The sequence below is a fragment of the Dipodomys merriami genome, unplaced genomic scaffold, assembly GCF_024711535.1.
Source record: "Dipodomys merriami isolate MVZ:Mamm:240054 unplaced genomic scaffold, mDipMer1.0.p SCAF_6, whole genome shotgun sequence".
Taxonomy (NCBI): domain Eukaryota; kingdom Metazoa; phylum Chordata; class Mammalia; order Rodentia; family Heteromyidae; genus Dipodomys; species Dipodomys merriami.
This window is the reverse complement of record NW_027206179.1, coordinates 4790502-4817715: the sequence shown is the minus strand read 5'-3', so window position 1 is coordinate 4817715 and position 27214 is coordinate 4790502. Positions and strand designations below refer to the sequence as shown.

Genomic DNA, 27214 nt, shown 5'->3' with positions numbered 1-27214 from the left:
ACAGTAGAAGGGAGTGAGGGAGCCCTTCTTGCACAGGATGATGATGTGGCCATGTTCAGAGTGTGCATCTGAGTCCACAAAGGGAGGAGGATAGGTTCCCAGCCAGAGGCCACAGAGGGTCACCTGGATGAGGGTGCAGATGGGGATGTTGAAGTTAAGAGCCCCTGATACCAGCAGCCACCTCACCCTTCTCCATGGGGAAGTGGACTTGAAGGCCAGAACCACAGTCACTGTTTTGGCCAACACTGTGGAAATAGCCACAGTGAATACAACCCCAAATGTGATCTGCTGTAGGATGCAGGTGGCAGTTTTGGGTCAACGAAGAAAGAGCAAAAAACAGAGGAAACAGAAGATGAGGGAGATGAGCAAGATGTAACTGAGAGCCCGGTTATTGGCCTTGCCAATGACAGTGTCTTGGTGTTTTACAAACATCCCAATAACAGCAGTAGTTAGTATAGAGAAGCAAAGAGCCATGCAGGCCAGAGCCATGCCCAAGGAATATCCAAAAGCCAGGAAATCTGCAGCTCTCATGAAACACTGAGTCTTCTGTGTGTTGGCATACTGGATCTGGACACTTCACACATTGCTTCATATCTGGTGAGACATTTATAAAACCCATTACTTTTTATGAATCTAGTTTTCTTCAAAGAATTTTGGAAAATTTTCATTTAGTTGAAATCCTCAGATTTCAGCATTTACTATCATAAAAGTTTTTTTGTACTTTTTCACAAGCCGTACCTGGCTCCAATTTTTATATTCTTCTTTATTCAAGCATCTTTATTCAACATATGTTGTTGCTAATTGATAATTATATGTATTGATTATATAATAGTTGGGCTACTGCAATGTCTTATTAAAATTTTATACTTTTTGTCATGCTAATTAGAGTCCTGGATTGTATTATAATTGGAATTATACAGCTTACATTGCTTGGTATATTTCTGTAAGATATCAACATTACATTGTGGTATATTATCTTTGATATCATCTCATTATGCTTTTCTTACCTGCTCCTCTGTGAAGTTGTAGGAAGAAACTGATCACTCTTGGACCCTCTATAGTCATGCTCAAGTCTTAAACTGATTCTAGCTTACTGAGCCCTTGTCCTTTGCCAAGACATATTTTGGGCACTGAGAAATAAAGATAAGCAAGATCCAAGTTTTCTGTGTGAGTAAAATATAAGTTTTAAGATGAATACTTTCCTTGTAGAACTTATGTCTAATTTTATTATAGAGGTTAGACTTGTGCTAAGGATTAGTAATAAGGATTCCTGGAGACAACTTTGCCTGCAATAGACTGCAAAATCATGTTAAATATGTATTTCAAAGCCATATTCTATCATATTTCCATTAGTAATACCACCATTTGTCAGACTTTAGTTTTTAACAGAAAAAAGGAGAAGAGGCTCTGTAATCCTAATACACAGTTTTTCATTAACCTGTTTAAATTGAGGATAACTAAAGAGAAATAAAGGATTTCTTTATAAGACACAACTCACCTGTCCCATTAGCAATCTCATTTTCTGGACAAGGTGTACAATCAAAGCAACAGGCAGCCTTTCCCTCCTGAGGAGATTTCTGGAATCTAGGATCACAACTCTCACTACAGGCAGAGTGAGGAGTCTGAGGAAAGGCAGGGATATGTCTGTAATTGTTCAGACTTGTACCAAACATTACAGCAATCCATGCCTTTCAAATGGGATGTTGAAGCATAATGTTTTAAGCAGGTAAGTGCAGCTGATTTATTGAATTCTATTATAGATTACATATTCAATGATTCCCCAAGGCTATGTGTACAATCTTGATTTCTAGGCTCTTGTCAGTAGTGGTGAGAAAGTAATTTTTAGTGTACAGCCCTGTGGTATATCCTTGAATTCCTGGCACTAAATGCTTTCTTCTACTTATCTGTGACATTCGAAAGTGCAAGAGGGAGCCCTCCACTTTATAGAGTTATGTGAGCCCTGGGATCACTTTATTTTTCCTCTTTGTTTTCCTTTGTTCATGAGGTGAAAATCTTCTCACAGGTGCCTTCAATGATTCGTATAACCTGAGATGGTTAAGGAGGAGGTCAATTAACCAATGAATGAATCTCCACAGAAAGGAACAATAGCAACCTTTCAACCCCATAATTTAACTCTTCAGGTAATTTATCACAGTGTTAGAATCCCAAAGAGAAAAATATTATTTATATCTTATGAAAATACTCAAAATCAACATGTAGAAACACACTTAACTCTTTTGGTTCTGCTCCTGGGGATTGAAATCAAGGACTGGGCACTGTACTTGAAAACTATTTTGTCCCAAGGATAGCATTCTACTACCTTAATCACAGCTCTACCTCCAAATTTTCAGAGGTTTATTGGCAATAGTAAACTCACAAATTTTCATGTGTAAGCTGACTGTAAACTATGATATTCCTTTCAGATATATTAGACGCCGGTCCAGCTAGATTCTCCAATAGCAAAACCTAGTTGGACCTGATCCAGGTACAAACGTAAAGGGTGACTTTGCTGATTCGTGTGTGCTTAAAATTATGAGGGTTAGATCCAACTCACCCCTGTAGTTGCAAAGGCCCACTCTACCATATCTTCAGATAAAGACAGTTGATTGCCATGTGGAGTATATGGAGAAAATTTTCTACTTTCACCTCAACTTCAAGGCTCTCTGGAAAATCCAAATATCAGAATTTCATACTCTGGTTTCAATTTATTTTTCTCATCCCAAATCACTTGATCTCCAGTAGGACTGTAAAACTGGATGACATTTTTTTTAATTTTTAATTTTTTATTTTATTTTTTTTTGTGAACATACTGCACAGAGGGGTTACAATTACATGGGCAGGATAATACGTACATTTCTTATCAAGCATTGCAGCCTCCTCCTTTGTTTACCCTTCACATCACTTCCCAGCCACCCTCCACAAGCCTCCTCCCCTCCCCCAACCCCCAGCACCAACGTTGTAAAGCTCATTTTCGACATGACACCTTGTACTTCTCTTTATTGCAACAGGTCCACCTGTATCCTTAAACGACTTGTTTTTCCCCATCTCCACCACAAGTTATATTGACATCAAATATAGTGAAAGCAGGGGTTATACTGTGGGGGAGGGACTTACAAAACAATAAAGGCATAATCTTATAAATGCTTTAGAAACAAAGGCATGAAAGAAAAAAACATTAAAATACATATCTAAGGGTTCATTTTCCTAACATCATATTATCTGACCATTTCCACTTGACTAACACATGTATTAATATTGCAAATAAGGGACCTATGTTTCTTTGGGCCTGGCTTACTTCACTTAATATAATTTTTTCCAAGTTTTTCCATTTCCTAACAAATGAGGCAATGTCATTCTTTCTGATGGAGGCATAGAATTCCATTGTGTATATATACCACATTTTCTTGATCCATTCATCTACTGAGGGGCATCTGGGTTGGTTCCATATCTTAGCTATGGTAAATAATGCTGCAATAAACATAGTTGTGCTGGTAGCTTTAGTGTGGTCTTGTTTGTAAACATTTGGGTAAATGCCCAAAAGTGGGATTGCTGGGTCATAGGGGAGCTCTATGTGAAATCTTTTGAGGAACCTCCATACTGCTTTCCAAAGTGGTTGAACACGTTTACATTCCCACCAACAATGAAGTAAGGTTCCCTTCTCTCCACATCCCCTCCAGTCTCTGTTGTTGTTAGAGTTCTTGATTTTTGCCATTCTAAATGGAGTGAGGTGGTATCTCAATGTTTTGATTTGCATTTCATTCATGGCTAGGGAGGTTAAGCATTTCTTCATGTGTCTATTGGCCATCCTTCTTTCTTCTTCAGAGAAGTTTCTCTTTAAGTCTTTAGCCCACTTTTTTTATTGGGTAGTTGTTTCTTTGAGGATTTGTTGTTGGGGGATTTAATTTTCTTTGGTTCCAAGTATATTTTAGATATGAGACCCTTCTCTGTTGCATGGACAGTGAAGATGTTCTCCCAATCCGTGGGTTTTATATTGATCTTGCTAGCTATGTCCTTTGCCATGCAGAAGTTCTGCAACTTCATGCAATCCCATTTGTCGAACCTTTCTTTGATTTGTTGTGTTTCTGGGTCTCTATTCAGAATATTTCCGCCTGAGCAAAGAGGACCTAGGGTTTCTCCTATTCCATCCTGTAATGTTTTCAGAGTGTCTGCTTTGACTCCGAGGTCTTTGATGCATTTGGATTTGATTCTGGTGCAGGGTGATATATAAGGATCTAGCATTAGTTTTCTACAAGTAGTTAACCAATTTTACCAGCACCATTTACTGAAGAGCCTGTCTTTCTTCCATTCTATTGTTTTAGCTCTCTTATCAAAGATTAGATGGCTATAGGTCTGTAGGTTCATTTCTGGTTTTCAATTCTATTCCATTGGTCCTGAGGTCTGTTCTTATGCCAATACCAAGCTGTTTTGCTTAATATGGCTTTATGGTAGAGTTTGAAATTTGGTATTGATATTCTTCCAACAGTGTTCTTTCTGTTCAGGAGCGTTTTTGCTATTCTGGTTCTTTTATTGTTCCATGTGCCTTTTTGGATTGCCTCTTCTATTTCCTTGAAGAATGAGGGTGGAATTTTGATAGGTATTGCGTTGAATTTGTAGATAGCCTTAAGAAGTATTGCCATTTTCACGATGTTAATCTTTCCAATCCAGGAGCAGGGGAGGTTTTGCCATTTTTTAAGTTCTGTGTTGATTTCCTTTTTCAAGATTTTAAAGTTTTCATCATAGAGGTCCTTCACTTCTTTGGTTAAGTTAATTCCTAGGTACTTCGTTTTTTGTGGGGCTATTACAAATGCAGTTGCTTTCCTAATTTCAGCCACACTGTTCTCATTGTTGGCATATAGAGAAGCCATTCATTTTGGGGGGTTAATTTTATACCGTGCTACTTTGTCAAAGTTTTGAATCAGCTTGAGTAATTTGGTAGTGGAGTTCATGGGATTCCTTAAATACAAGATCATGTCAACTGCAAAGAGAGATAGTTTTATTTCTTCTTTCCCTTTTTGGATCCACTTTATGTCTGCATCTTGTCTTATTGCTGTAGCTAGGCATTCTAATACTAGATTGAAAAGAAGTGGAGAGAGGGACATCCTTGTCTTGTTCCTGAGTTAATAGGAAATGACTTTAGTTTTTCACCATTGAGTATAATGCTGGCTGTAGGTTTGTCATATACAGCCTTTATTGTTTTGAGTAATGTTACATGGATTCCTAATTTTTCCAAAACCTTCATCATAAAGGGGTGTTGGATCTTGTCAAATGTTTTTTCTGTATCTATTGAGATAACCATGTGGTTCTTATTCTTGCTCCTGTTGATGTGATGAATAATATTAATTGATTTGCATATATTGAACCAGCTTTGCATCAATGAAATGAATCCTGTTTGATCGTGGTGTATGATGTTTTGAATGAATTGTTGAAGTCGATTGGCCAAAATTTTGTTGAGAAGTTTTGCATCAATGTTCATCAAAGAAATGGGTCTGTAGTTCTCTTTCTTTGATGAGTCCCTGCCTGGTTTTGGGACGAGCTTTATGATAGCTTCATAGAATGTGTTCGGTAGTGAACTCTCTCTTTCAATTTCATTGAAGAGTTGGAGGAGTATTGGTGTCAGCTCTGCCTTGAAGGCCGTGTAAAATTCCGCTGTAAAACCATCTTGTCCTGGACTTTTTTTTTAGCTGGGAGGTCTCTTATTGCTCTTTCTATTTCAATGCTTGATATGGGCCTGTTAAGATGGCTTAACTCATCTTCATTTAGTTTTGGCATGCCAACATTTGCTAGGAAAAGGTCCATTTCTGTCATGTTCTCAAACTTATTAGCATAAAGTTTTGAGAAGTATTCCCTTATAATGTTCTGAATCTTGCTTTTTTCCGTGGTGATGTTTCCATTCTCATCCCTGACTTTATTTATTTGGGTGTGTTCTCTTCTTTTTCTGATAAGATTTGCTAAGGGTCTGTCAATTTTGTTAATGTTTTCGAAGAACCAACTCTTTGTTTTGTTGATTCTTTCTAGGTTTTTTTTGGATTCTAATTCATTTAATTCTGATTTAATTTTAATTATTTCTCTCCATCTACTGGATTGCGGTTTATCTTGCTGCTCTTTTTCAAGGAGGTTTAGATGTGTCATTAAATCGTTGGTTTCAGATCTCTCCAATTTGTTGATGTAGGAGCTCAGAGGTATAAACTTGCCTCTGAGTACTGCCTTTGCTGTGTCTCAGAGGAGCTGGTAATTTGTGTCTTCATTTTGGTTGAATAGCATGCAAATTTGAATTTCCTTTCTAATCTCTTCCATGATCCACTCGTGATTCAGCATAGTGTTGTTCAACCTCCATGTGTTACTGGACTTTCTTTGGTTGCTTTTTGTGTTGAGTTGTAATTTTATTCCCTTCTGGTTAGAGAAAATGCAAGATATAACTTCAATATTTCTGCATTTAGACAAGTTTGCTTTGTGGCCTAAAATGTTGTCTATTTTAGAAAATGTTCCATGTGCTGCTGAGAAAAACGTGTATTCTTATGCTGCTGGGTGAAATGTTCGGTAGATGTCTGTTAAATCTAGCTGATCTATGCAGCAGTTTATATCTGCGGTTTTTCTGTGAGTTTTTGCCCAGTTGATCTATCTAGTGGGGAGAGTGGTGTATTAAAGTCCCCAACAATTAATGTCTTTGGATCTATATGGGATTTGAGGGAAAGTAGTGTTTCTTGGATAAATTGTTTGGCGAATAGATATTTAGAATTGTAATATTATACTGAAGGAGAGATCTATTAATTTGTATGTAGCGACCTCCTTTATCTCCTCACGAATTTTAATTTGAAGTCTATTTTATCTGATATTAGGATTGCAAATCCTGCCTGATTATAGGGACTGTTTGCTTGGTAGATTTTGTTCCAGCCTTTAACATTGAAAATGTGTGTGTTTTAATGGGCAAGATGTGATCCTGAAGGCAGTAGATAGAAGGGTCTTGTTTTTTAATCCAACTAGACAGTCTATGTTGCTTAATTGGAGAGTTAAGTCCATTAAGTTAAGAGATAGGACTGAGAGATATTTGGGAGTTCCTGCCATGTTATCCACCTTCTTGGGGGCTGTGAAAACTGAGTTCTTCCTATGGTTCTAGGATTCTCATGATCCATAGGTGCAGTTTGAGTGCAGTTTCTTGGCCTTTATTGTGGTCTTGTTGATTTTCTATGTGTAGGACATCTTTAAGAATCTTTTGTAGGGCTGGTTTGGTGGAGATGTATTGTTTCAATTTTTCTTTGCTATGGAAGGTTTTTATTTGGCCTTCAGTTATGAAGGAGAGTTTAGCTGGGTACAGTATTCTTGGTTGATAGTTGTTTGTTTTTAGGGCATGGCATATATCGTTCCAGGCTCTTCTTACTTTGTCTCTGCTGAGAAATCTGAGGTGATTCTAATTGTTTTCCCTTTATAGGTGATTAATCTTTTCTCCTTGACAGCTTTAAGGATCTTTTCTTTGGTCTGAGTTGATCCTGTGTGGATTATAATGTGATGGTAGGATGTCCTATTCTGGTCTAGTCTATTTGTGGTTCTAAAAGCTTCTTGTATCTGAATAGGCCTATCTTTTTGCATGTTTGGGATGTTCTCTGCTAGGATCCTGTTAAACAAATTTACTAGGCCATTAACTTCTGTTTCTAGGTGCTTCTCTACACCCATTATCCTTAGAATAGGCCTTCTGATGGTGTCTTCCAGGTGTTGGATAGATCTATCATATTTCTTGGACTTGTCTTGGATGGTTGTATGTTCTTTCTCTATAATATTTAGGCTGTCTTCAATCCCTGAGATTCGATCTTCTGCATGGTCTAACATGCTGTCAAGATTTTCTACTTTTTTTTTTATCTCTTCCTTCTAATTGGTCAGCTTTGATGGCTTCAAATTCTTTGTTGAAACTTTGTTTTAGATCTTGTATGAACTTCTATACTTCCTTAATTTGGTGTTCAGTTTTTATTCTCAAATCAGTTAGTTGATAGGTCATGGTTTCCTCAGACTCCCATTCCTTCTGTTGGGTTCCATTCAGCATTCCCTTTGTGGTCTCCCTGACTTCCTTCAGCTCTTTGTTAATGGATTCCATGAATGCCTTCAGTGGTCTTTGTGTATTCTCTTCCTGCTCTCTTAATTCCTGTATTACTCTTTGATTAGCTTCCTCCCGTTCATGGGATTCCTGTAGTTCTCTTTGAGTGTTTTCAAGCTGCTCATGCCATTCCTGCCTTTCTCTTTGAGTATTCTCAAGCTGCTCACGCAAATCCTGTATCAGTTTTTGAGTCACTTCCTCACGCTTATTATATTCCTGTATAAACTTTTGGATTGTCTCCTCTCTCTCCCTATCACGCTCATACAGAGTCCTTTGTATGGTTTCAATCTTTTCATTTATCATGTTTGCCAGCAGTGTTTGTAGAGCTATTTGGGAACTTTCCTCTGGATTATTCATTATCTGTTCTGTCCCCTCATTATCAATATTGGTAATTAAGATACCCAGACTTAGCATTTTTCTTGTGTTTTTCAGGCTTACTCTGTCCATTTGAGATGAAAATAGCACCAGTTTTGTGCTAGAACACTATCTTAAGGGAAGCATCAACCCAAGTCTGAATTTGCACAGTCAATAGTCTACAGATACAATCTAGTTCAACAGATACATCTATTCAACATCAAACAACTATATGTTAATGGGCTACGAACCTCAAAGAAGAATTTGGAAAACCAGAAATTATTACAGTTAGGTAGAGATGTGGGTAAAAAATAGGAATAGATTGATATGGGGAGGCACAGGGAGAGTTAAATAAGTCATATTCTCAAAGCAGGAAATAGGTTTGGTAGGATGAAATTAGAGAAAGAGAAAAAAAGAAGAAACGGAAAGGGAAAAGAAAAGAGACCAGAAAAGATAGAAAAGTAAAAATTAATAATATTAAGCAGAAACGAAAACAATCTATTTAGAGAAGAACGTGAATATATTGAGAGAAGGGGAGGGATATCAAGGAGATGTGAAAAATTTTAAAAATAAAAATGCTTAAAATATTATATATGTATAAAGAGGTAGTACTGCTATCAAGGAATTTAAGTCTCAGAGGTTTTGAATTGAGTAATAAATTTGTGGATTAAGTGTGTACACAATGGGGGATAGGGTCTAATAGTTCAACTACGGGTTTATCTGAGGATGTGCATGACAAGAATTAAGTCACATAAAGAAGAACGAAAGAGAGGAAAAGGTGAAAAGGATAAGAAAGGAAGAAAAAAGATCAGAAGTTCAGTGGAGGTAAACATAAATCAAAAAGATAATTAAAAAAGAAAAAACAGAGAAAGAAAACAAAAAAAAAGAAAGAAAAACACATACTCACGTTTCCGTAAAATAGAAATTATAAGAGGAAAAAAACAATTTTTTTTAAAAAGGCAAAAATTGAAGATTAAAAATAGTTTTAGAAAAGAAAAAAAATGTTTTATATAAGGTACCAAAAGAAGAAGAAGAAGAAGAAGAAGAAGAAGAAGAAGAAGAAGAAGAAGAAGAAGAAGAAGAAGAAGAAGAAGAAGAAGAAGAAGAAGAAGAAGAAGAAGAAGAAGAAGAAGAAGAAGAAGAAGAAGAAGAAGAAGAAGAAGAAGAAGAAGAAGAAGAAGAAGAAGAAGAAGAAGAAGAAGAAGAAGAAGAAGAAGAAGAAGAAACAAAAAGTTCTTTGATTTTTTTTGGGAGGGGTGGGAAAAATCCTGTATCTCCCTTGTGTCTATAACCAGCCTCTTGTTGGAGTCTCTGGTCTGCTTGTGGTCCTGTGGCTTAGTTGGTTTCTTAAGTCAGTTTGTTTGAACAGGCGGAAAAATGCTCTGCTTTACCCAGGATTTTGCAATCCTCCTCCCAGGCTAGTTCAATGGGAGGCAGATCTGCTTTGAGCATCACAAAAGAGGGGGATGCAGTGATGAGGCTAGGTTCTGAGTAGAGTTGAGGCCTTTCAACAAACAATAGCTTTTCCTGGGGGGCTAGTTTGTGAAAAACTCACAGAGCCCAGCCTGGAGCCATTCTCAGGGTTTCTGTTTACTGAATTTCAATTGATTGTCGAGGCTGCTAGAGGGAGAGGCAGCCTCTGTCTCTGATTACCAAGTGAGGAAAGCCACTCCCAGGGCTGGCGCCCAAGCTGGGTGACTTTTCCCTGGGTTGAGCTGAGTCTGGCAGTTCATGCCACCATTAAGTTCTTGTGACCTGCTAAATGATTCGTTTCATTCCAAGGCTTGAGTTGGAGCTAGAATCTCCACTGAGCTTTGTTGGTATCCAAGATGGAGATCTCCAGTACTGGGGGAGGGGGGAGGAGTGGCCTTCCCTCCTCTGCTCCCTGAGAAGGAGTGAGGATGTCAGGCTTCTACTCATGCCGAGTCTTGGTTCCTGGGTCATCTCTGGTCTTCAAACTGCAGGATGAAGATGTCCGCTCCTTGTCAGTTCTTGTTGGTGTTGAATAGAATCCGCTTGCCCGCTGCTTCTGGCTCCTTTGTCCCAGACTCTGTGGCTCAGGTATGGCGCCGGCGATTGCTTCTGCCACCACCGCTGCCGCCGCCACCGCTGCCGCCACAGCAGAGGTGGCTAGCAAGAGCTCAGATGTGTCTCCTTGCCTGGATTTTCCCTCTCTGGCTTGACTCTCTGTCCTGTGATGGCACACTTGGTGTGATTCTCTGGCTTAGGACTGTTCACTGGAACTGTAAAACTGCTTTCTATGCGAGAGCTTGTTAAGACTCCAGCTTCTCCTCCGCCATCTTCTCTTGACCTCCTCCAAACTGCAGCTAAAAAGAGACATCATCTTATGTTCAAGTATGTTCCAGAGTTAAGACAGAAAGCTAAATATTAAAAGCTCCTGATTGCCTTTAATCTCTGATTCTGAATTCAAGAATAGTAGAGACACCTAGTGAAGTATCCCAAAAGAAAATCTTTGGAGGAATCAAAATAATCTTTGTGAAAAAATAATCCTTCCTGATCACTCAGAAAAAGAGGAGGATTTTCAGAAAAGTCATTTTGCCACAACCATTCCTTTGTGAATGTTTATAGTTTGTGCTTGCTAAATAATTAATACCAAATGTTGGATGAAACTAGGGTACTCATGAAAAACATGGAAAATTGTTTTCAGCAAGCTATCCTTTGCTATGACTAAAGAAACTCATATGGAATTGCTGAATTTACAGATTTTTAAAACACTATCTATGTTGACAATAATCATAACTAATGAGTTCATTAACAGGAGCTGGTGGCTCAAGGATTTAATACCAGCTAATCAAGAGGCTCAGATCAGAGATCATGCTTCCAAGCGGGCCACGGCAGAAAGGTCAGTGAGAACATTGTATCCAATTAATTTTTCAGAAAAAGTCAGAAGTTTTGCTATGCTTGAAGTGATTGTGTGCTAACTATGAACACAGACTCAAGGACATACCCAGGCACTTTGTTCAAGCCTCTGCACTGGCCAAATTTAATTTATAGAAAGATGGAATATGTTTTATCCTTGTTACTGGCCTGTTGTTTTCTTCAGAGCATATTGAAACATAAAAATTTCATAGGGTTTGGGAAAGCACATGAAATATTTACTGTTTTAAATGTGAATATACATTTGTTCAAATTTGTATTTCCAATAGTTTCTCATAATATAATGGAAAAAGTTTAAGAGTTGAAACAATTATGTCAAATACTGAAATATATACTCATTAATATCAGCAAGCTGGATATGTATGATCTAGGGATACAAATAAATATATGATGTGTGTTAATATGTGTGTATGTACATGTACCATATATAAAAACAGAATCATACATGCACACATACAACAGTATTTAATTTCCTACAGAAAGAAACTCCTCTAGCAAGTGCTCTTGCTCATGGTTTGTGTGCTCCAAAATAGAAGAACTTACCTGAGTAGAGGAAGGCAGTTCTCCTTTTCTATTTCCCATTGTTTGAACTTCTGTTTCATGAAGAAGTATATCATGGAGAGCCTGGGCAAACACAGCGTTATATATATTGTAACTGTCTACAGATATAGTCATGTCAAAAATATTCCCAGGTAACCAGTCCAAAGAGGCATCATGAGCACAGTTGTCCCATGTTACACAGTCAGACTCAGAGTCAGAGCAATTAAGAGAGAGAAACCACAGCCGGAAGAAAATGTCTTCTGGGTATGTGGAAGGCTTAGCTGCCTTACAAAATCTGTGAATCCAGAAACATCTACAAGATGGTGTGTAAAAATAAGAAGTACATGAAATGAGCCCAGCATGAACTATCTCCTTTTCATGGTGAAATACCACTGAGAATTCATGATACAAACTTTTCCATGTATAAAATTTGCTCAATAAATAACAGAAAAACCATCAGTGAATCATTATCACCATATATGATGAGGACATTTGCTGTAGATAGATTCATTTAAAGATGTACTTCTATGTGTTTGAAGAAGTCTTGGGTGGTGATCAATAGCTCATAGGCTACACAAACTCTGTTGTTGGCTATCTCTTCTTTCAATTCAGCAAGAATCCTTGCACCATTTTCATCTTGTGTACTCAATAGTCCCACCCAGCTCCAACTGAAGTGGAGCAGTAAGGAGACCATAGCACTGGCTATTGATGTGTCCTTTGGTGCCATCTGATAGAGAGCAGGAAACTTGTTATGGTCACTCAGGGCATGACCAAAAGGCCCAAAGGTAAACTAAAGGGAACAAAAAAAAATTAGATGCTCCTTGAATGAGAAGATTATGATGCATCATAATCTCAGTCTTGAAGTCTGCTAAAACTATCTCAAGAAGATGGAAGGTAGGTTTTATATTAGTTTTTGAAAAATAATTTGTTTTTGGATAGTTGTATACCACATAAATTTATTTGTAAAAGAATTCTTATTTGTCACTATTTCCCATCAACACTTCCCATTTATAGCCCCACACACTCCCCAACTTTCCTAATTCCATTTTGACACATGACCATTGAATACTATGTTATTTCCCCCACCAATCCTTTTCCTATTCCTGTGTATGTTTCCCTTAAAACCTATCCCACTCAGACAAGATATGCTCACTTCACACTTTTTGATTTTGATTTTTTACACTGTCAGTAGATCAGAAAAGTTTACACCATGGATTTGTACTCCTACCTATAACATACTTTAGTCAGATTGATAATATATATATTTGTAAATAGCTATGTGAGTAAATAGGATTGGTGGGGGAAATAACATAGTATTCAATGGTCATGTGTCAAAATGGAATTAGGAAAGTTGGGGAGTGTGTGGGGCTATAAATGGGAAGTGTTGATGGGAAATAGTGACAAATAAGAATCATTTTACAAATAAATTTATGTGGTATACAACTATCCAGATTCATTTCATATATCATGTTCATATATTAGATCTAACTTTCACATTTTTGAGGATATGGTTATACTTTCTCATTTTGAGCTGGATTTATTTTATTCAAAATATTGTCATCTGTGTGTGTGTATGTGCACGTATATTTACACATGAACACTATAGGGGCACACATTCGTAATCTCTTTTACGTCATTGGCAATTTTCCTCAAGACTTGTGCTGTAACAATGGAGTCACACATTCACCTTGTGCTCCTTGCAGTTTAATTGGAGAAACAAGTTTCCTGATTAGCTAGGATTAGTTCATTTTCCATTTCTTGATTTATTAAAGAAAATTATTCATAAGGATTGAAACAATAAATTATCCAATTATTTGCTCAAATTTTCCACCTCTTTTTTCAAAATGTGTTAAAATTTATAATTGACTACCATTAAGTAACTACACTTAGATATCACAAAATTTGATTTGTTCGTGAATCCAGTCTCTTCCTATCAATCTCTTCTAACACCTGAAATGGCATGAAATTAGACATTTTTGTGTCCTTCCACACTTTCCACCTTCACCTGTGGAAATCTGTGGAGCCCTAGCAATGTTCCAATCTGGTCAGATGTTATTCCTGATGGTCCTGTAAGTATTGCTATAGACCTGCTGTCTCTCATGCAGGTGTAGTTTGGAATCTTATGCTTCCTAAAGAGACAAATGAAGGGATTCTTAAACATTGTCCAAGCTCTGAAGTGAACATCATAAACATCAAATCCCAGAGTCAGGTTATGTAAAACATCAATGTTTTTGTTGATCTGCTCAATAGCAAAAGCCAAGGCCAAAACACTTTGATAGTTCTTGAAGATAAACCTCCATAGTAAGCAAAGAAATTTCAGAGAATTATTTCAAAACTTAAGACTTCAATAAATTAAATGCTTGCTTCTTTGTCATGGAATAAGTTAAAATATTACCCCAATTAGAATGGAACATAAATGTAGTCTCTTATGCTTACAAATAGAATTCAGATACTTATTTAAGTTGAGGGAGAACTTGTTTTCCCCATTACCACATGTACCACAGCAAAAGGCTGCTGTCTGTTGAATTAACTTTTTATGAGACAGATAATGTTGTGTTTCCTTTACATTAGGGCCACTAGCTACATCTATTTTGAAAATAATTCTTGTGTTTCCAGTCACTCAGTTTATGTTATGTGTTTATACAGCAAGTCACGCTATCTAAAGAATGTTTAATTTAGGAGCAATATTCAGAAGCAAAGTGTTATTTATGAATGATAGTATACCAAGGTCTGTTCACAGATATAATATATGGAATAGCTCTTACTGATAAGAACCAGGAAAAGAGCAGAACTATCAGGAGAGGGATTTTTTTATATTTCTTTATGTAAGAAAACAAAAGAGATGCACCTATTTTCAAGGGACTATTTTGGAGAGCGAAACCCCTTACATGAAGGTTGAGGAGAGAATTATAGGTAAACTTTGCATAGAAATCCCAGTTCCTCCATTGTAAAATGCACTGATCGCTACTCTCTTCCCAATATATTTAGATAGAGATGCTGAAAACGAACCAACACAGCAAAACAAATAGGATCAATGTACTTTTCCTTCTTTCTTGATGTCCTGTCTGTGTGCTCCCGAGTATGTGTTAATGTGCATGTTTTAGTGTGTGTTTATATTGATTACTATGAGTGTACATATTCTAAATAAATTAATATAATGAAATTAACTGGTATTGTTTAAATGGAAACAATGGGGGCAGGGAAGTTGGCTCAGTGGTAGAGTGCTTGCCTCGCATGCATGAGGCCCTGGGTTCAATTACTCAGTACTACATAAGCAGAAAAAAGCGAGAAGTGGTGCTATGACTCAAGTGGTAAGGTGTTAGCCTTAAGCTGAAGAGCTGAGGGACAGTGCTCAGGCCCAGAGTTCAGGCCCCTTGACCGTCAAAAAAAAAGGTTGCAGAGGGTTACAGTTACATCAGTGAGGTAATGAGTACACTTCCTCTTGAACATTGTTACCCCCTCCATTGTTTTTCCCCTACCTTCCCCAAGGTTCTTTTTTTTTTTTTTTTGATTGTGATTAAGTGAGTACATAATTTCTGGAATTTCACAGTATTGTGGAATAATGATGCTCATTTAAAGTCACAAGTTCATTCTATCTTTCCTGGAGCAAATTGTCTATCACAGTCTATAACATATAACGGTGTTCACATGTTATACACCATACATGTGATCAGCAGCATGGGGATATTTAGTAGTGATTCAACCAGATGAGTGGGAGTTCATTGTTTCTTAAGTCCTGTTAGTTTTGTCGTATCACCTAACATTTTGGATTTAGCATCCACTTATCAGGGAGACCATGTACCGTTTGTCTCTTCGCTCTTGGTTTACCTCTCTCAATATGATTCCTTCTAGCTCCATCCATTTCCCTGTAAATGGCATTATTTTGTCATTTCTAATGGCTGCATAATATTCCATTGTGTATAGATACCACAATTTTTGGATCCATTCATCTGTGGTGGGGCATCTGGGTTGTTTCCATATCCTAGCTATTGTGAACAGTGCTGCAATAAACATGGAGGTGCACGTGTCCTTGCATATTGGTTCCTGTTGTTCAGGGTAGATGCCTAGAAGTGGTATGACTGGGTGTAAGGGAGGTCAATCTTTAGCTTTCTAAGGACCCTCCAGACTGCGTTCCAAAGTGGTTATATAAGTGTACATTCCCACCAGCAGTGTAATAGGGTTCCTCTTTCTCCACATCCCCTCCAGCATTTGTCATTGGCTGATTTGTGGATGTGGGACATTCTGACTGGGGTAAGGTGGTATCTCAAGTTGTCTTTATTTGCATTTCCTTCACCACCAGGGATGATGAACATATCCTCATGTGTTTCTTTGCCATTTTTATTTCTTCCTTTGCGAAGTCCCTCTTTAGTTCCCTTGCCCATTTAGTAATTGGTTTGTTAGGTTTGGGAGGGATTAGTTTCTTGAGTTCCCTGTATATACAGGATGCTAACCCCTTGTCTGATATATTGCTGGAAAATATTTTTTCCCAATTAGTTGGTTGTCTTTCTAGCTTGGTTGCGATAGATTTAGCTGTGCAGAAGCTTTTTATTTTAAGGTAGTCTCATTTGTCGAGTCTCTCTCCAACTTGTTGTGACCCTGGGACTCAGTTCAGGAAGTTCCTTCCTGTGCCTATTAGTTCAAGTGTTTCTCCTACTCTGTCCTGCAGTAGTTTCAGATATTCAGGCTTAATGTTAAGGTCTTTAATCCATTTTGAGTTGATGTTGGTGCATGGTGAGAGGCTGGGGTCCACTTTTAGTTTTCTGCATGTGGCCACCCAGTTTTCCCAGCACCAGTGGTTGAAGAGGCTGTGTTGCTTCCATTGTATGTCTTTGGCTCCTTTGTCGAATATCAGCTGGCTGTAGGCCTGTGGATTTATTTCTGGATCTTCTATTCTGTTCCATTGGTCTTCGGGTCTGTTTTTGTGCCAGTACCATGCTGTCTTTGTTATTATAGCTCTGTAGTAGACTTTGAAGTTCGGCATGGATAGCCCTCCCATATTGTCTTTATCCCCTAGAATTGTTTTGGCTATTCTAGGTATTTTGTTGTTCCATATGAATTTTTGGACTGTTTTCTGTATTTCAGTGATGTACATCATTGGGATTTTAACAGGAATTGCATTGAATTTGTATATTAGTTTTGGAAGTATTACCATCTTTACTATATTAAGTTGGCCTATGCAAGAGCATGGGAGGTCTTTCCATTTCCTACTGTCATCTGCAATTTCTTTCTTTAACTTTTTATAGTTTTCATTAAATAGTTCTTTTACATCTTTGGTTAGGTTAATTCCTAAACATTTTATTTTTGGGGAGGTTATTGTGAATGAGGTTGCTCCCTTTATTTCCCTCTCTTCTTGTACATTGTCAGTGTACAGGAAGGCCACTGATTTTTGTGGGTTTATTTTGTATCCTGCTATTTTGCCAAAGTGATTTATGATTTCTAAGAGTTTGTGGATGGAGTTTTTGGGATCGTGAAGGTATAGTATCATGTGGTCTGCAAAAAGGGATAGTTTAACTTTTTCTTTCCCTATGTGGATCCATTTAATGTCTTTTTCTTGCCTTATTGCCCTGGCTAAGGGTTCCAGGACTATATTGAAGAGGAGTGGAGACAGTGGGCATCCTTGCCTTGTTCCTGATTTTAGGAGAATTGGTTATAGCTTTTCCCCTTTAAGTATAATATTGGCTATTGGTCTGTCATAAATGGCTTTTATTGTTTTTAGAAATGTTCCTTCTATTCCTATTTTCTCCAGAGCTTTTAGCATGAATGAATGTTGAATTTTATCAAAGGCCTTTTCTGCATCTGTGGCGATAATCATGTGATTCTTGACCGTGGCTCTATTGATGTGTTGGATTACATTTATTGACTTAAGTATGTTAAACCATCCTTACTTCTCTGGGATGAAGCCTACCTGGTCATAGTGTATAATTTTTTTTATATGTTTCTGGATTCTGTTAGCTAGAATCTTGTTAAGGATCGTTGCATCTGTGTTCATCAAGGAAATTGGCCTGTAATTCTCCTTTTTGGTTGAGTCTTTGCCTGGTTTGGGAATGAGTGTGATATTGGCTTCGTAGAATGAGTTTGGGATAGCTCCCTCCTTCTCTGTTTCTCTGAAGAGCTTGAGGAGTATGGGTATTAGTTCTTCTTTAAAGGTCTTATAGAATTCTGCTGTGACTCCATCTGGTCCTGGGCTTTTTTGGTTGGAAGACTTTTGATAGCTTTCTGTATCTCGTTATAGGATATTGGCTTATTTAATTGGTTTACTAATTCTTTGCTCAGTTTGGGCAACTTGTATTTCTCTAAAAATGCATCCATTTCTGCCAGATTTTCTTCCTTTAGAGGGTATAACTTTTGAAAGTAGTCTGTTAGAATTGTTTGGATATCTTGGGCACATGTTGTGATTTTTCCAGTGGCATCCCTAATCCTGTTAATATGGGTTTCTTCTCTTCTTTTTTTAATTAATCTTGCCAACGGACCATCAATTTTGTTTATTTTTTCAAAGAACCAGCTTTTTGTTTGGTTTATTTTGGTTATAATTTTCTGATTTTCTAATTGGTTAATCTCTGCTCTTAATTTGGTTATCTGGCTTCATTGAGTAACTTTAGGTTCCATTTTTTCTTGTTTTTCTAGCTGTTTTAATTGCAACATGAGATTATTTACTTGGTCTGTCTCCATTCTCTTGATGTGGGCACTGAGCGCAATAAATTTGCCCCTCAGGACTGCTTTTGCTGTGTCCCACAAGTTTCTTTGTGAGGTGTTTTCATTTTCATTGAGTTGTAGGAAATGCTTTATTTCTTCTCTGATCTCTTCCGTTATTTAAATGATCTCTTCCATTATTTAAATCTTGCATTGTTTAAATGGAAACAATGAAGGCATGTTGGAAATCCTAATGAAAGGATCAACTTGTTCAATATATACTATGGGTACATATGAAGTGATCACAATGAAAGCCTATCATATTCTGAAATATTCTAAACAGAAGGAAATAGTGAGCTTGAGACTAATTTCACATACACAAATGGAGGAATAAAATGTAGGAATGAAAATGTGTAAAAAAGCTTTGTCAAAAGTTGAGGAGAGTATTTTCAATAAAGCAAAAGCATATGTAGAGACACATACAAAGTAAAAGGCCTAAAGATGAAAGGATAATCAATATTTTTATCAATCTTGGGGCCTGAAATCTGGGACTGGGCGCTGTCCCTCAGCTCTTCAGCTCAAGGCTAGCTTTATCACTTGAGCCACAGCACCACTTCCAGCTTTTTCTGCTTATGTGATGCTGAGGAATCAAACCCAGGGCTTCATGCATGTGGGGCAAGCATGCTACCAATGAGACACTTTCCCAGCCAAAGATAATCAAATTATTGAGCATAATATCTACAGCAAGCTGTCTTAGCATGAAGCACTCACAAATTAAATGCATATACAGGAATGATTCTCTAAACTAGAACAGAAATGGGACCGATATGCCATAGGTGTACACCCATTTCCATAACATCTTACTCCTCAGTAGAGTCTATATAAGTCAAGATAACATGGCAAGATATCTTTACAATATTGAAGATAAAAATCTAAATTATCTACCAAGAGTATTGCACCTAGCAAAGCTATCCTGTAGAAACCACAGAAGGATAAAGATGTTCTCAGAGAAGCACAGTTAAGAGAATGTATCTACCCAAACCCTTCCTACAAGGAATTCTAAAGTAAGATTTTCAGAACGCAAAACAGAATCATTAATGTACAAGAAAAGGATATGAGAATATATAACCTCTGTCCTGCAAAGACAATGAAAGTTGAAGTACAACAGCAAAATGCATTACAGAAAATAAACTCAAGAAAAATGAGTAATTCATTGATGAGACTTCAGCAGTTATTTGAAGAGAAACATAAGAAAGGAAATTCAATCATTTCCATGATTCGATGTGTGAGAACAAATAAAATATCAACTCCTTTGGCACACAAGGGCAGTTCTCAGAAGACAGTGTATGTCTATAAAGACTTGCATCAACAAATTAGAAAAATCTCAAATCAATACCTCAACGATGCACCTTAAAGACAGACCTGACACTTTCAGGAAGTTGGTGGCATCATCACAGCTCAACACCTTGCATGTGTCTGACAATTCCTGTATCAACTTCACCTCATGAGATCCACAACAACCAAACATTAAACAGATGGAGACTCATTTAAATAAAGGAGAAATATCACAGCAGCAACACAGGAGCAGAATACATCAAGACACCATGCAGACCACTGTTGAGTGGCTGCAGCCTCTGCCCCTAGTCTCTCCAGGCAGCCTAGAGAGACCCAGAAGGACATGCCTGAAGTGCCACCAGTCAAACCTTAAACAGAGAACAATGTGATACTGACAAAATCACACAGCAAAACACTAAGCCTACAGACACAAGGATGGAAAGCAAGGCAGCCTTCCAACTCAGCTTGCAGACCCCTATGGGGCTGCTGCTGCTGCCAGACAACACTAAGGAGGAAAGAAACACCACAGGACAAGGGTAGGAAGAAATGGGAAGAGGAGCTTGAGGCTGCCATATCCAGACACAGAAGTCCCCTCAATAAGACTCCTGCTGCCCAGCTCAAAACTGGCTCCAAAATCTGTTTGTAATAGGGACTCCATGATCTTTTCAATATATTCAGGAAAATTATTTGACAAGATTCAACACCACTTCATGATAAAATGTTTAGAGAAGCTATCAATCCATGGAAGGAGCCTCAATATAATAAAGGCTATCTGTGAGAAACCTAGAGCCAGCATTATACTTCACAGAAAAATTTAAAGCCATTCACTCTAAATTCAGAACAACACAAGGATGCCTTCTATCTCCATTCCTATTGAACATACTGCTGGGATCCTTAGAAAGAGAAAAAGGCAAGAGCAAAACATAAATGGGATCCAAATAGGGAAGGCGAAGTAAAGGTATCTCTCTTGATGAGCAATACGATCCTGTACTTAAAGAATCATATAGGAATCCTCACCCCAAGCTACTTGAGTTGATTCAAACTGTGGCAAAGGAACAAGGTATCAAACCAAACAACAAAAATCCATAGCATTTGGAAGTGGCACTGTAGCTCAAATGGTAAAGTGCTCATCTTGAGCTGAATTGCTGAGGGATAGCGCTCAGGCCCAGAGTTCATGCCCCATGATCAAAAAAAAAAATCGATAGTTCTCATCTGTTCCAACAATGAGAAGAGTGATACTGAAATCAAGAAAGAAACACAATTTGTAATAGCCTCACAAGATACACAGGAATTAACCAAATATGGGAAGGACCTATATTGTGAAAACATTTAAATCTCGTATAAAGACATTGAAGCTGACTTAAGGAAATGGAAAACCTTCCCATTCTCCTGGTTTGGAAGAATTAACAGCATAAAAATCGCAATTTTGCCCAGAGCAATATACAAATTCACTGTAATACCAATAAAAATATCTGTAACTTTCTTCTAAGACTTAGAGAAATCAATCAAAACATCCATATGGAATAATAAAGATCGTGAATAGCAAAAAAGACATCCTTAGCAGGAGGAACAGAGCTGGAGGAATATCAATACCAAAGTTGAAGCATTATTACAAAGCCATAGTAATAAAAACATCTTGGTACTGGCATACAATAGGTCTGAAACCCAATCAAACAAAACAGAAGACACAGAAACAATCCCACAAGCATACAGCCACTTAATATTTGATAAGGGATCCAAAAACACAGCTTCCAAGAAAGATAGCCATTTACACTAACAGTGCTGGCAAAATTGGCTATCTACATGCAGAAAACAGAGGCTTTTTACCCATATATCATATTGTACCAGAATCAACTCTAAATGGATCACATAGCTTAATGTAAGGCCCGACAATGTGAAAATGTTACCGGAAGTGCTAGGGAAACACCTGAGTCTTCAAGCCACAGAGTGAATCATTCTAAGCAAAGATACATAATCAAAACAAATCAAACACTGGATAAATGGAACTGTATTGAACTGAATAGATTCTGAGTAGCAAGGGACATAGCTAGGAAGATATTTGAACAGACCACAGAATGGTAGAAAATCTTGACTACCTATACATCAGATAATGAGTTCATACCTAACATATACCCAGTGCTAAATTTTAGCAAGACAAAAGGTAACTCCAAAACTCAACAACCCAATCAATAAAAGGGCCAAAGGCCTTAGAGAGATATCTCAGAGGAAGAAAATAATGGTCAATAGATACATGAAGTAGTGTGTTCAACACCTCAGGAAACATTACATTTGTCTTTCATTTGTTTCTGCTGTGGTTTTTTTTTTCCGAATGGTCAGAGTTACTGGTATCTATACCCTTTTTCATCTATATAAGCTTATCTGATTTGTGAATGGAAGGAGAATCAGAGAAACAGAGGGACAGAGTGAACCATTACAACAGTGATATTCACTAGACACTATGTTGGAAATAGAACTTTTAACTTGGGAAGGAGGGAAGATGGGGAAACCAGGGAGAGATTATTGCTGTTTAAAAAATGTGCTCCTTACATGTGTACCTGTAACCCCTCTTTGCATTACCTTTCCAGTAAAATAAAATTTAAAAAGAAGAAATGCAATTCGAAATAACATTAGGATTCTGCCTAGTCCAGTTACAATGACAATTATCAGGAAAAGTTACAATAACAATGGTTGGCAGGGAGGTAGCCCAAAGGGAACCCAATTACACTTTTTGTGCGAATGTTATTTGTTCAACCACTCTGGAAAGCAATATGGAGGCGCCTTAAAAGACTAATTATAGAGCTTCCCTATGACCCAGCATTTCCTCTTATTGGCATTTATCTGATGGATCACAAACTAGACCACACAAAAGCCCCAAACAAAAAAACGTTATGGCAGCATTGTTTACCATGGCCATGATATGGAATCATCCCTGATATCTCTAGGTGGATGAATAAACAAGAAAACATGGTACATATATGTATGCACACACACAAACACACACACACAGTGGTGATATACTTATCTATCAGAAAGAATAATACTTTAACTTTTTCAACGAAATGAAAAACCTTAGAAAAATTATATTAAGCAAAGTAAGAAATATGGGCTGCATAGAATGTCCCAATAAGTCTATAAGTAAACAAACTAAAAGCAATAAATAATATATATTTATGCACAGATGCTGGAACATGATAATATATATAGGACCCTAGACATTAATATATGGAGAATATACATAAGAGTGGTGGAAAAGGCTCAATGGTTATGTAAAGATTACTATATTAAATAATATTTTATGAAATTAGCTCCAAAGCAGAAGCATTTTTTTTTTAATTTCAATTGTTGCTATTTCATTCTCTTTAACTTTTGTTTGTTTGTATTTTTGCCTCATTTTTGGGGGGTGAGGTCCGGTCGTGGCCCTGAGCTCTGGGCCTGGGCGCTTTCCCTCAGCTCTTCAGCTCAAGGCTAGCACTCTACCACTTGTGGCACAGTGCCACTTCCGGTGTTTTCTATTTGCTTATGTGGTGCTGAGCAATCGAACCCAGGGCCTCATGCATGCAAGGCAACCGCTCTACCACTGAGCCACCTTCCCAGCCCTGTTAGTTTGTATTTTTAAGAGTAAGGGAGAACATATAAAATATGGAACAAGGATGAACTAACACATCAGTGCCTAGTTCACTCGGCTCTATGTGGAAAATGAACTAGACATGTTGTGGGTGGGAATAGGAGGGAAAGACAGGGAAATGGTTGTGAAAAAACAGACATGATTCAAAAAGAATAGTACTCATTACTCATGTACCTGTAACCCCTCTACATATCAACTCTACAATAAAAATAAGATATGATAAATACATTTAAACCCCATAAGTAAAATAAACAGGCCCTTCAGAAGCAATGAAAAGTGTGGGATGAGGTTAGGTTGGGAGTGGTGGGGGAGGATAATGATCAAGAGGCACTGTATTCATGAAATGCTAATGGCAACTCTTGTATAACTACATAAAGAAAATCATATTTAAAAATGAACTAAATTTACTGGTAATAATAACTACACCACTGAGATGGGCATGTCCTGACATTGTGATTATACAATGAGGATACACTAATGCTACCACCACAATCACGTGTATTGCAGCTTTATTTACTAGAGCCATGATATGGAAGCAGCCCAGATGTCCTTCAATGAACAAGTGAAACAAGAAAATGTAGTCTATATACGCAATGGAAATCTGCTCAAACATTACAAACAATGGCATAAAACCATTCATAAACAAATGGAAGTACTTGAAGAGGACTACATTAAGTCAAGTAAACCAGATCCAGAGAACCATAAATTGTATGAGGTCATATATTAGTAGGAACTAGAACATGTCTGGGTGGTAGGCAAGCATTTGTAATTGAATTAACTGAGCTATAATTGAATCTATGGAAAACACAAATAGTATAAGTTTTAGAAAGATAGAGTCAAAGTCACAGACGTAGACATGAATACTTAGAATATCTGTACAATGTATATGGATTTGTGGGTGTGTGTATATGGTGTGCGTATATATGTACACACATACACACACATATACATATGTACATTCATTATTGAAATGTCAAAATTCAATGCACAATCCAAAATTTAGCCCCATGGCAACCAAAAAAGAAAAAGAAAAGAAAAGAAAAGGAGGGAGTGGGGTTGGAGGTGTGGGTAAGAATGTTAAATGGGGTGACATGGTTCAAGAGACACTCTATTCATAAACTGATCTGTTGACAACACTTTATACTATTACCAAAAGAAAATAAAATTTTAGAAATGAATAAAACGTATTGTCATCAATGATTATACAAGCCCAGTTGAGTAGGTTCTAACAATATAAATATGGTAGACAAATGATACACATAATGTTTATAATGGGGGAAAATTATTAACATATTTAGTAATTGCCATAGAACAATGTAATATTAAATATTCAATTTACAAATAATGAGAGGAATACAATGTAGTTGCCATTTTCATTTGTATGGTCTAGTATATTATCTTAAAATATGTTTTATGTTTTTATTGTTAAGATAATGTATAGCAATGTTAAAGTTACATGAGTAAGGTAAAGAGTACATTTCATATAGAGCATTATAATATTTTTTATTTTAATTTTATTGCCAAGGTGATATACAGAGGGGGTATAGTTACATAAGCAAGGTATTAAGTATATTTGTTTTCTAACTCATTACCCCTTCTCATCTTAAAATATTAAATGAAAAAGTGTCATTATAATTAAATGAAAAGATTTCATTATAACATGTCTCTACATTCACTTATGAATTTGATCATAGCCCTGCACTACTTGTGTGTGTATATTTTCTTTTCTTTTCTCCTTATCATCACAGGTAGTTGTCATCATTCCAGAACAGATTGTTTTAATCTATTTTAAGTTCCACAAGTACCACAAAATCTGTAGCAGACAAATAAATCTCATAATATATAGGTCTAAAAGTCACTACTATTGAACTCACTTAATAAACAATGAAGTCTCTATAAAAGAGGAAGCTTAGAAGAAGCTTCAGTAGGCCTGGAGAAGAAATTACATAATAGAAACAGTGTGACATGATCTGTTAATGACTGGGAATGGAAATGCAGTAAATTCTATCAACAATAGTTAGAATAGCTGAATGAATAAAATCTCCAGTCCAAACAAAAGGTTGATTCCAAGAAATTCAGTTCACTATCAATGGCCTTCAATAAGAGTAAGAAAATAATGTAAGCCAGACCTAGAGGAACAAAAGTTTCATGGTTTCTCTGAGTGTAGTAGCTAGAATGTACCTATAAATCTACAAGTAAACAAAAATGTTGTAAATAACGAAATGACAACAACAAAAATCTTGAATGTCATAATTTATACAGGTCTCTAAGCATTCCCAATAGTAAGAACAGGGGAACATACTTGGCAGAGAAACACAAAGAAGTAATACCTATGTGCATCTGATCATGTAAAATAATATTTGTCAAAAAGAACTCCAGGAAATGGGAACAAGAGAGATTTTTTTCTTTATTAATGTTTTTGTGCGCATGGAGTCACAGAAATGGTGGCAAAAAGGGTGAACAAATACAGCAGTGCTACTCACTAGACACTATGTTGAAAATAAGCTATAGAACTGGAGAGTGAGGATGGGAAAGAAAAATAGCGAGAGAAGGGGTGACATTGTTTGAAAAGAAACGATCTCTTCATCTTACTTATGTAACTGTAACCTCTCTATACATCATGTTTATAATAACAATAAACAATACATCAAACAGAAAAAGGAGTGGAAGAAGGTAGTCCATGAAATGAAAAGGAAAAAATGCAGAAGCATCCTTATCATATCACATCAAATAGATTTTAATCAAGGCAACCAAATGTGCCAAGTTCGTAATGAAATGATGAAGCAATCAGATCAACCAGATGACATAACAATTGTAAATGTATACTAACTCATGATCAAAGCACTTGAATCTATATAAGCTGACTTTGAGCTAATCTTTCATACAATTATAGCTGAAGATTTCTTAGAGAGATATCTAGAACAAGTAAACAGAGAGGTATCAAAATTAAATTTCACCCTTGATTAGATGAGCCTCACATCCACTTACAGAACATTTCATCCAATGTCTGAACAATCCATCTCTCATCAACATATTGAGCATTCTCCAGGAGAGATCATGAGATACGACACAAAGCAGGCAGATTTTAAAAGTATAAAAAGTAAATTGAACACACCTACAAACCACACTGTAGTAAGTCTAAAAATTAAAAAGGAACACACAGAAAGAAAATATGCCCATAACATCTAAATGAAATGCCTTGTTTCTCAATCAGAAACAAAGCATTTAATTTAAGAGCATTCAATGTAATTAAATGATTGATACATTATTAAATTATTTGTTTTTCAAGGCATATTTCAAGAAGTTTACTGAACTTTGGAACAATATCAGAATCTATGCATATAAAAAACAACAACAAAATGAAACTGTAACAACCTTTATTGGAATCAGGAATAGAGATGCTATACTAGAGAACCTATGTGGCATCTCAAGGAGCAAGAAAAATAAAAACAAAATTGGTAGAAACAATGAAATAATGAAGTAGAAGGAAAAGAATTAGAGACTAAAAACAATAAATTAGAAACTAGAAACAATCAATAAAGCCAAAAGGAAGTTCTACAAGAACAACAGGGTGATAAAACTGAAGTAAAGGAACAAAATTCCACATATCAAGCAACAACTCCAATTATTCTGGATGGGAGAATCAGTATGGTGAAAATACCAGTACTAAGCTGGGCACCGGTGGCTCATGCCTATATCCTAGCTACTCAGGAGGCTGAGATCTGAGGATCGTTGTTCAAAGCCATCCA

General features: G+C 36.9%; 1 protein-coding gene across 1 annotated transcript in view; it reads right to left on the bottom strand.

Annotated features, from left to right (window-relative positions):
• LOC138813689 (uncharacterized) overlaps positions 1 to 27214 on the bottom strand; it is a 38431-nt gene that overhangs the window by 328 nt on the left and 10889 nt on the right. Inside the window, 5 exon segments of the mRNA XM_070002076.1 lie at positions 3 to 565; positions 567 to 594; positions 1499 to 1622; positions 12399 to 12665; positions 13881 to 14004. Of these exon segments, the coding sequence (XP_069858177.1) occupies positions 3 to 565; positions 567 to 594; positions 1499 to 1622; positions 12399 to 12665; positions 13881 to 14004 (1106 nt within the window).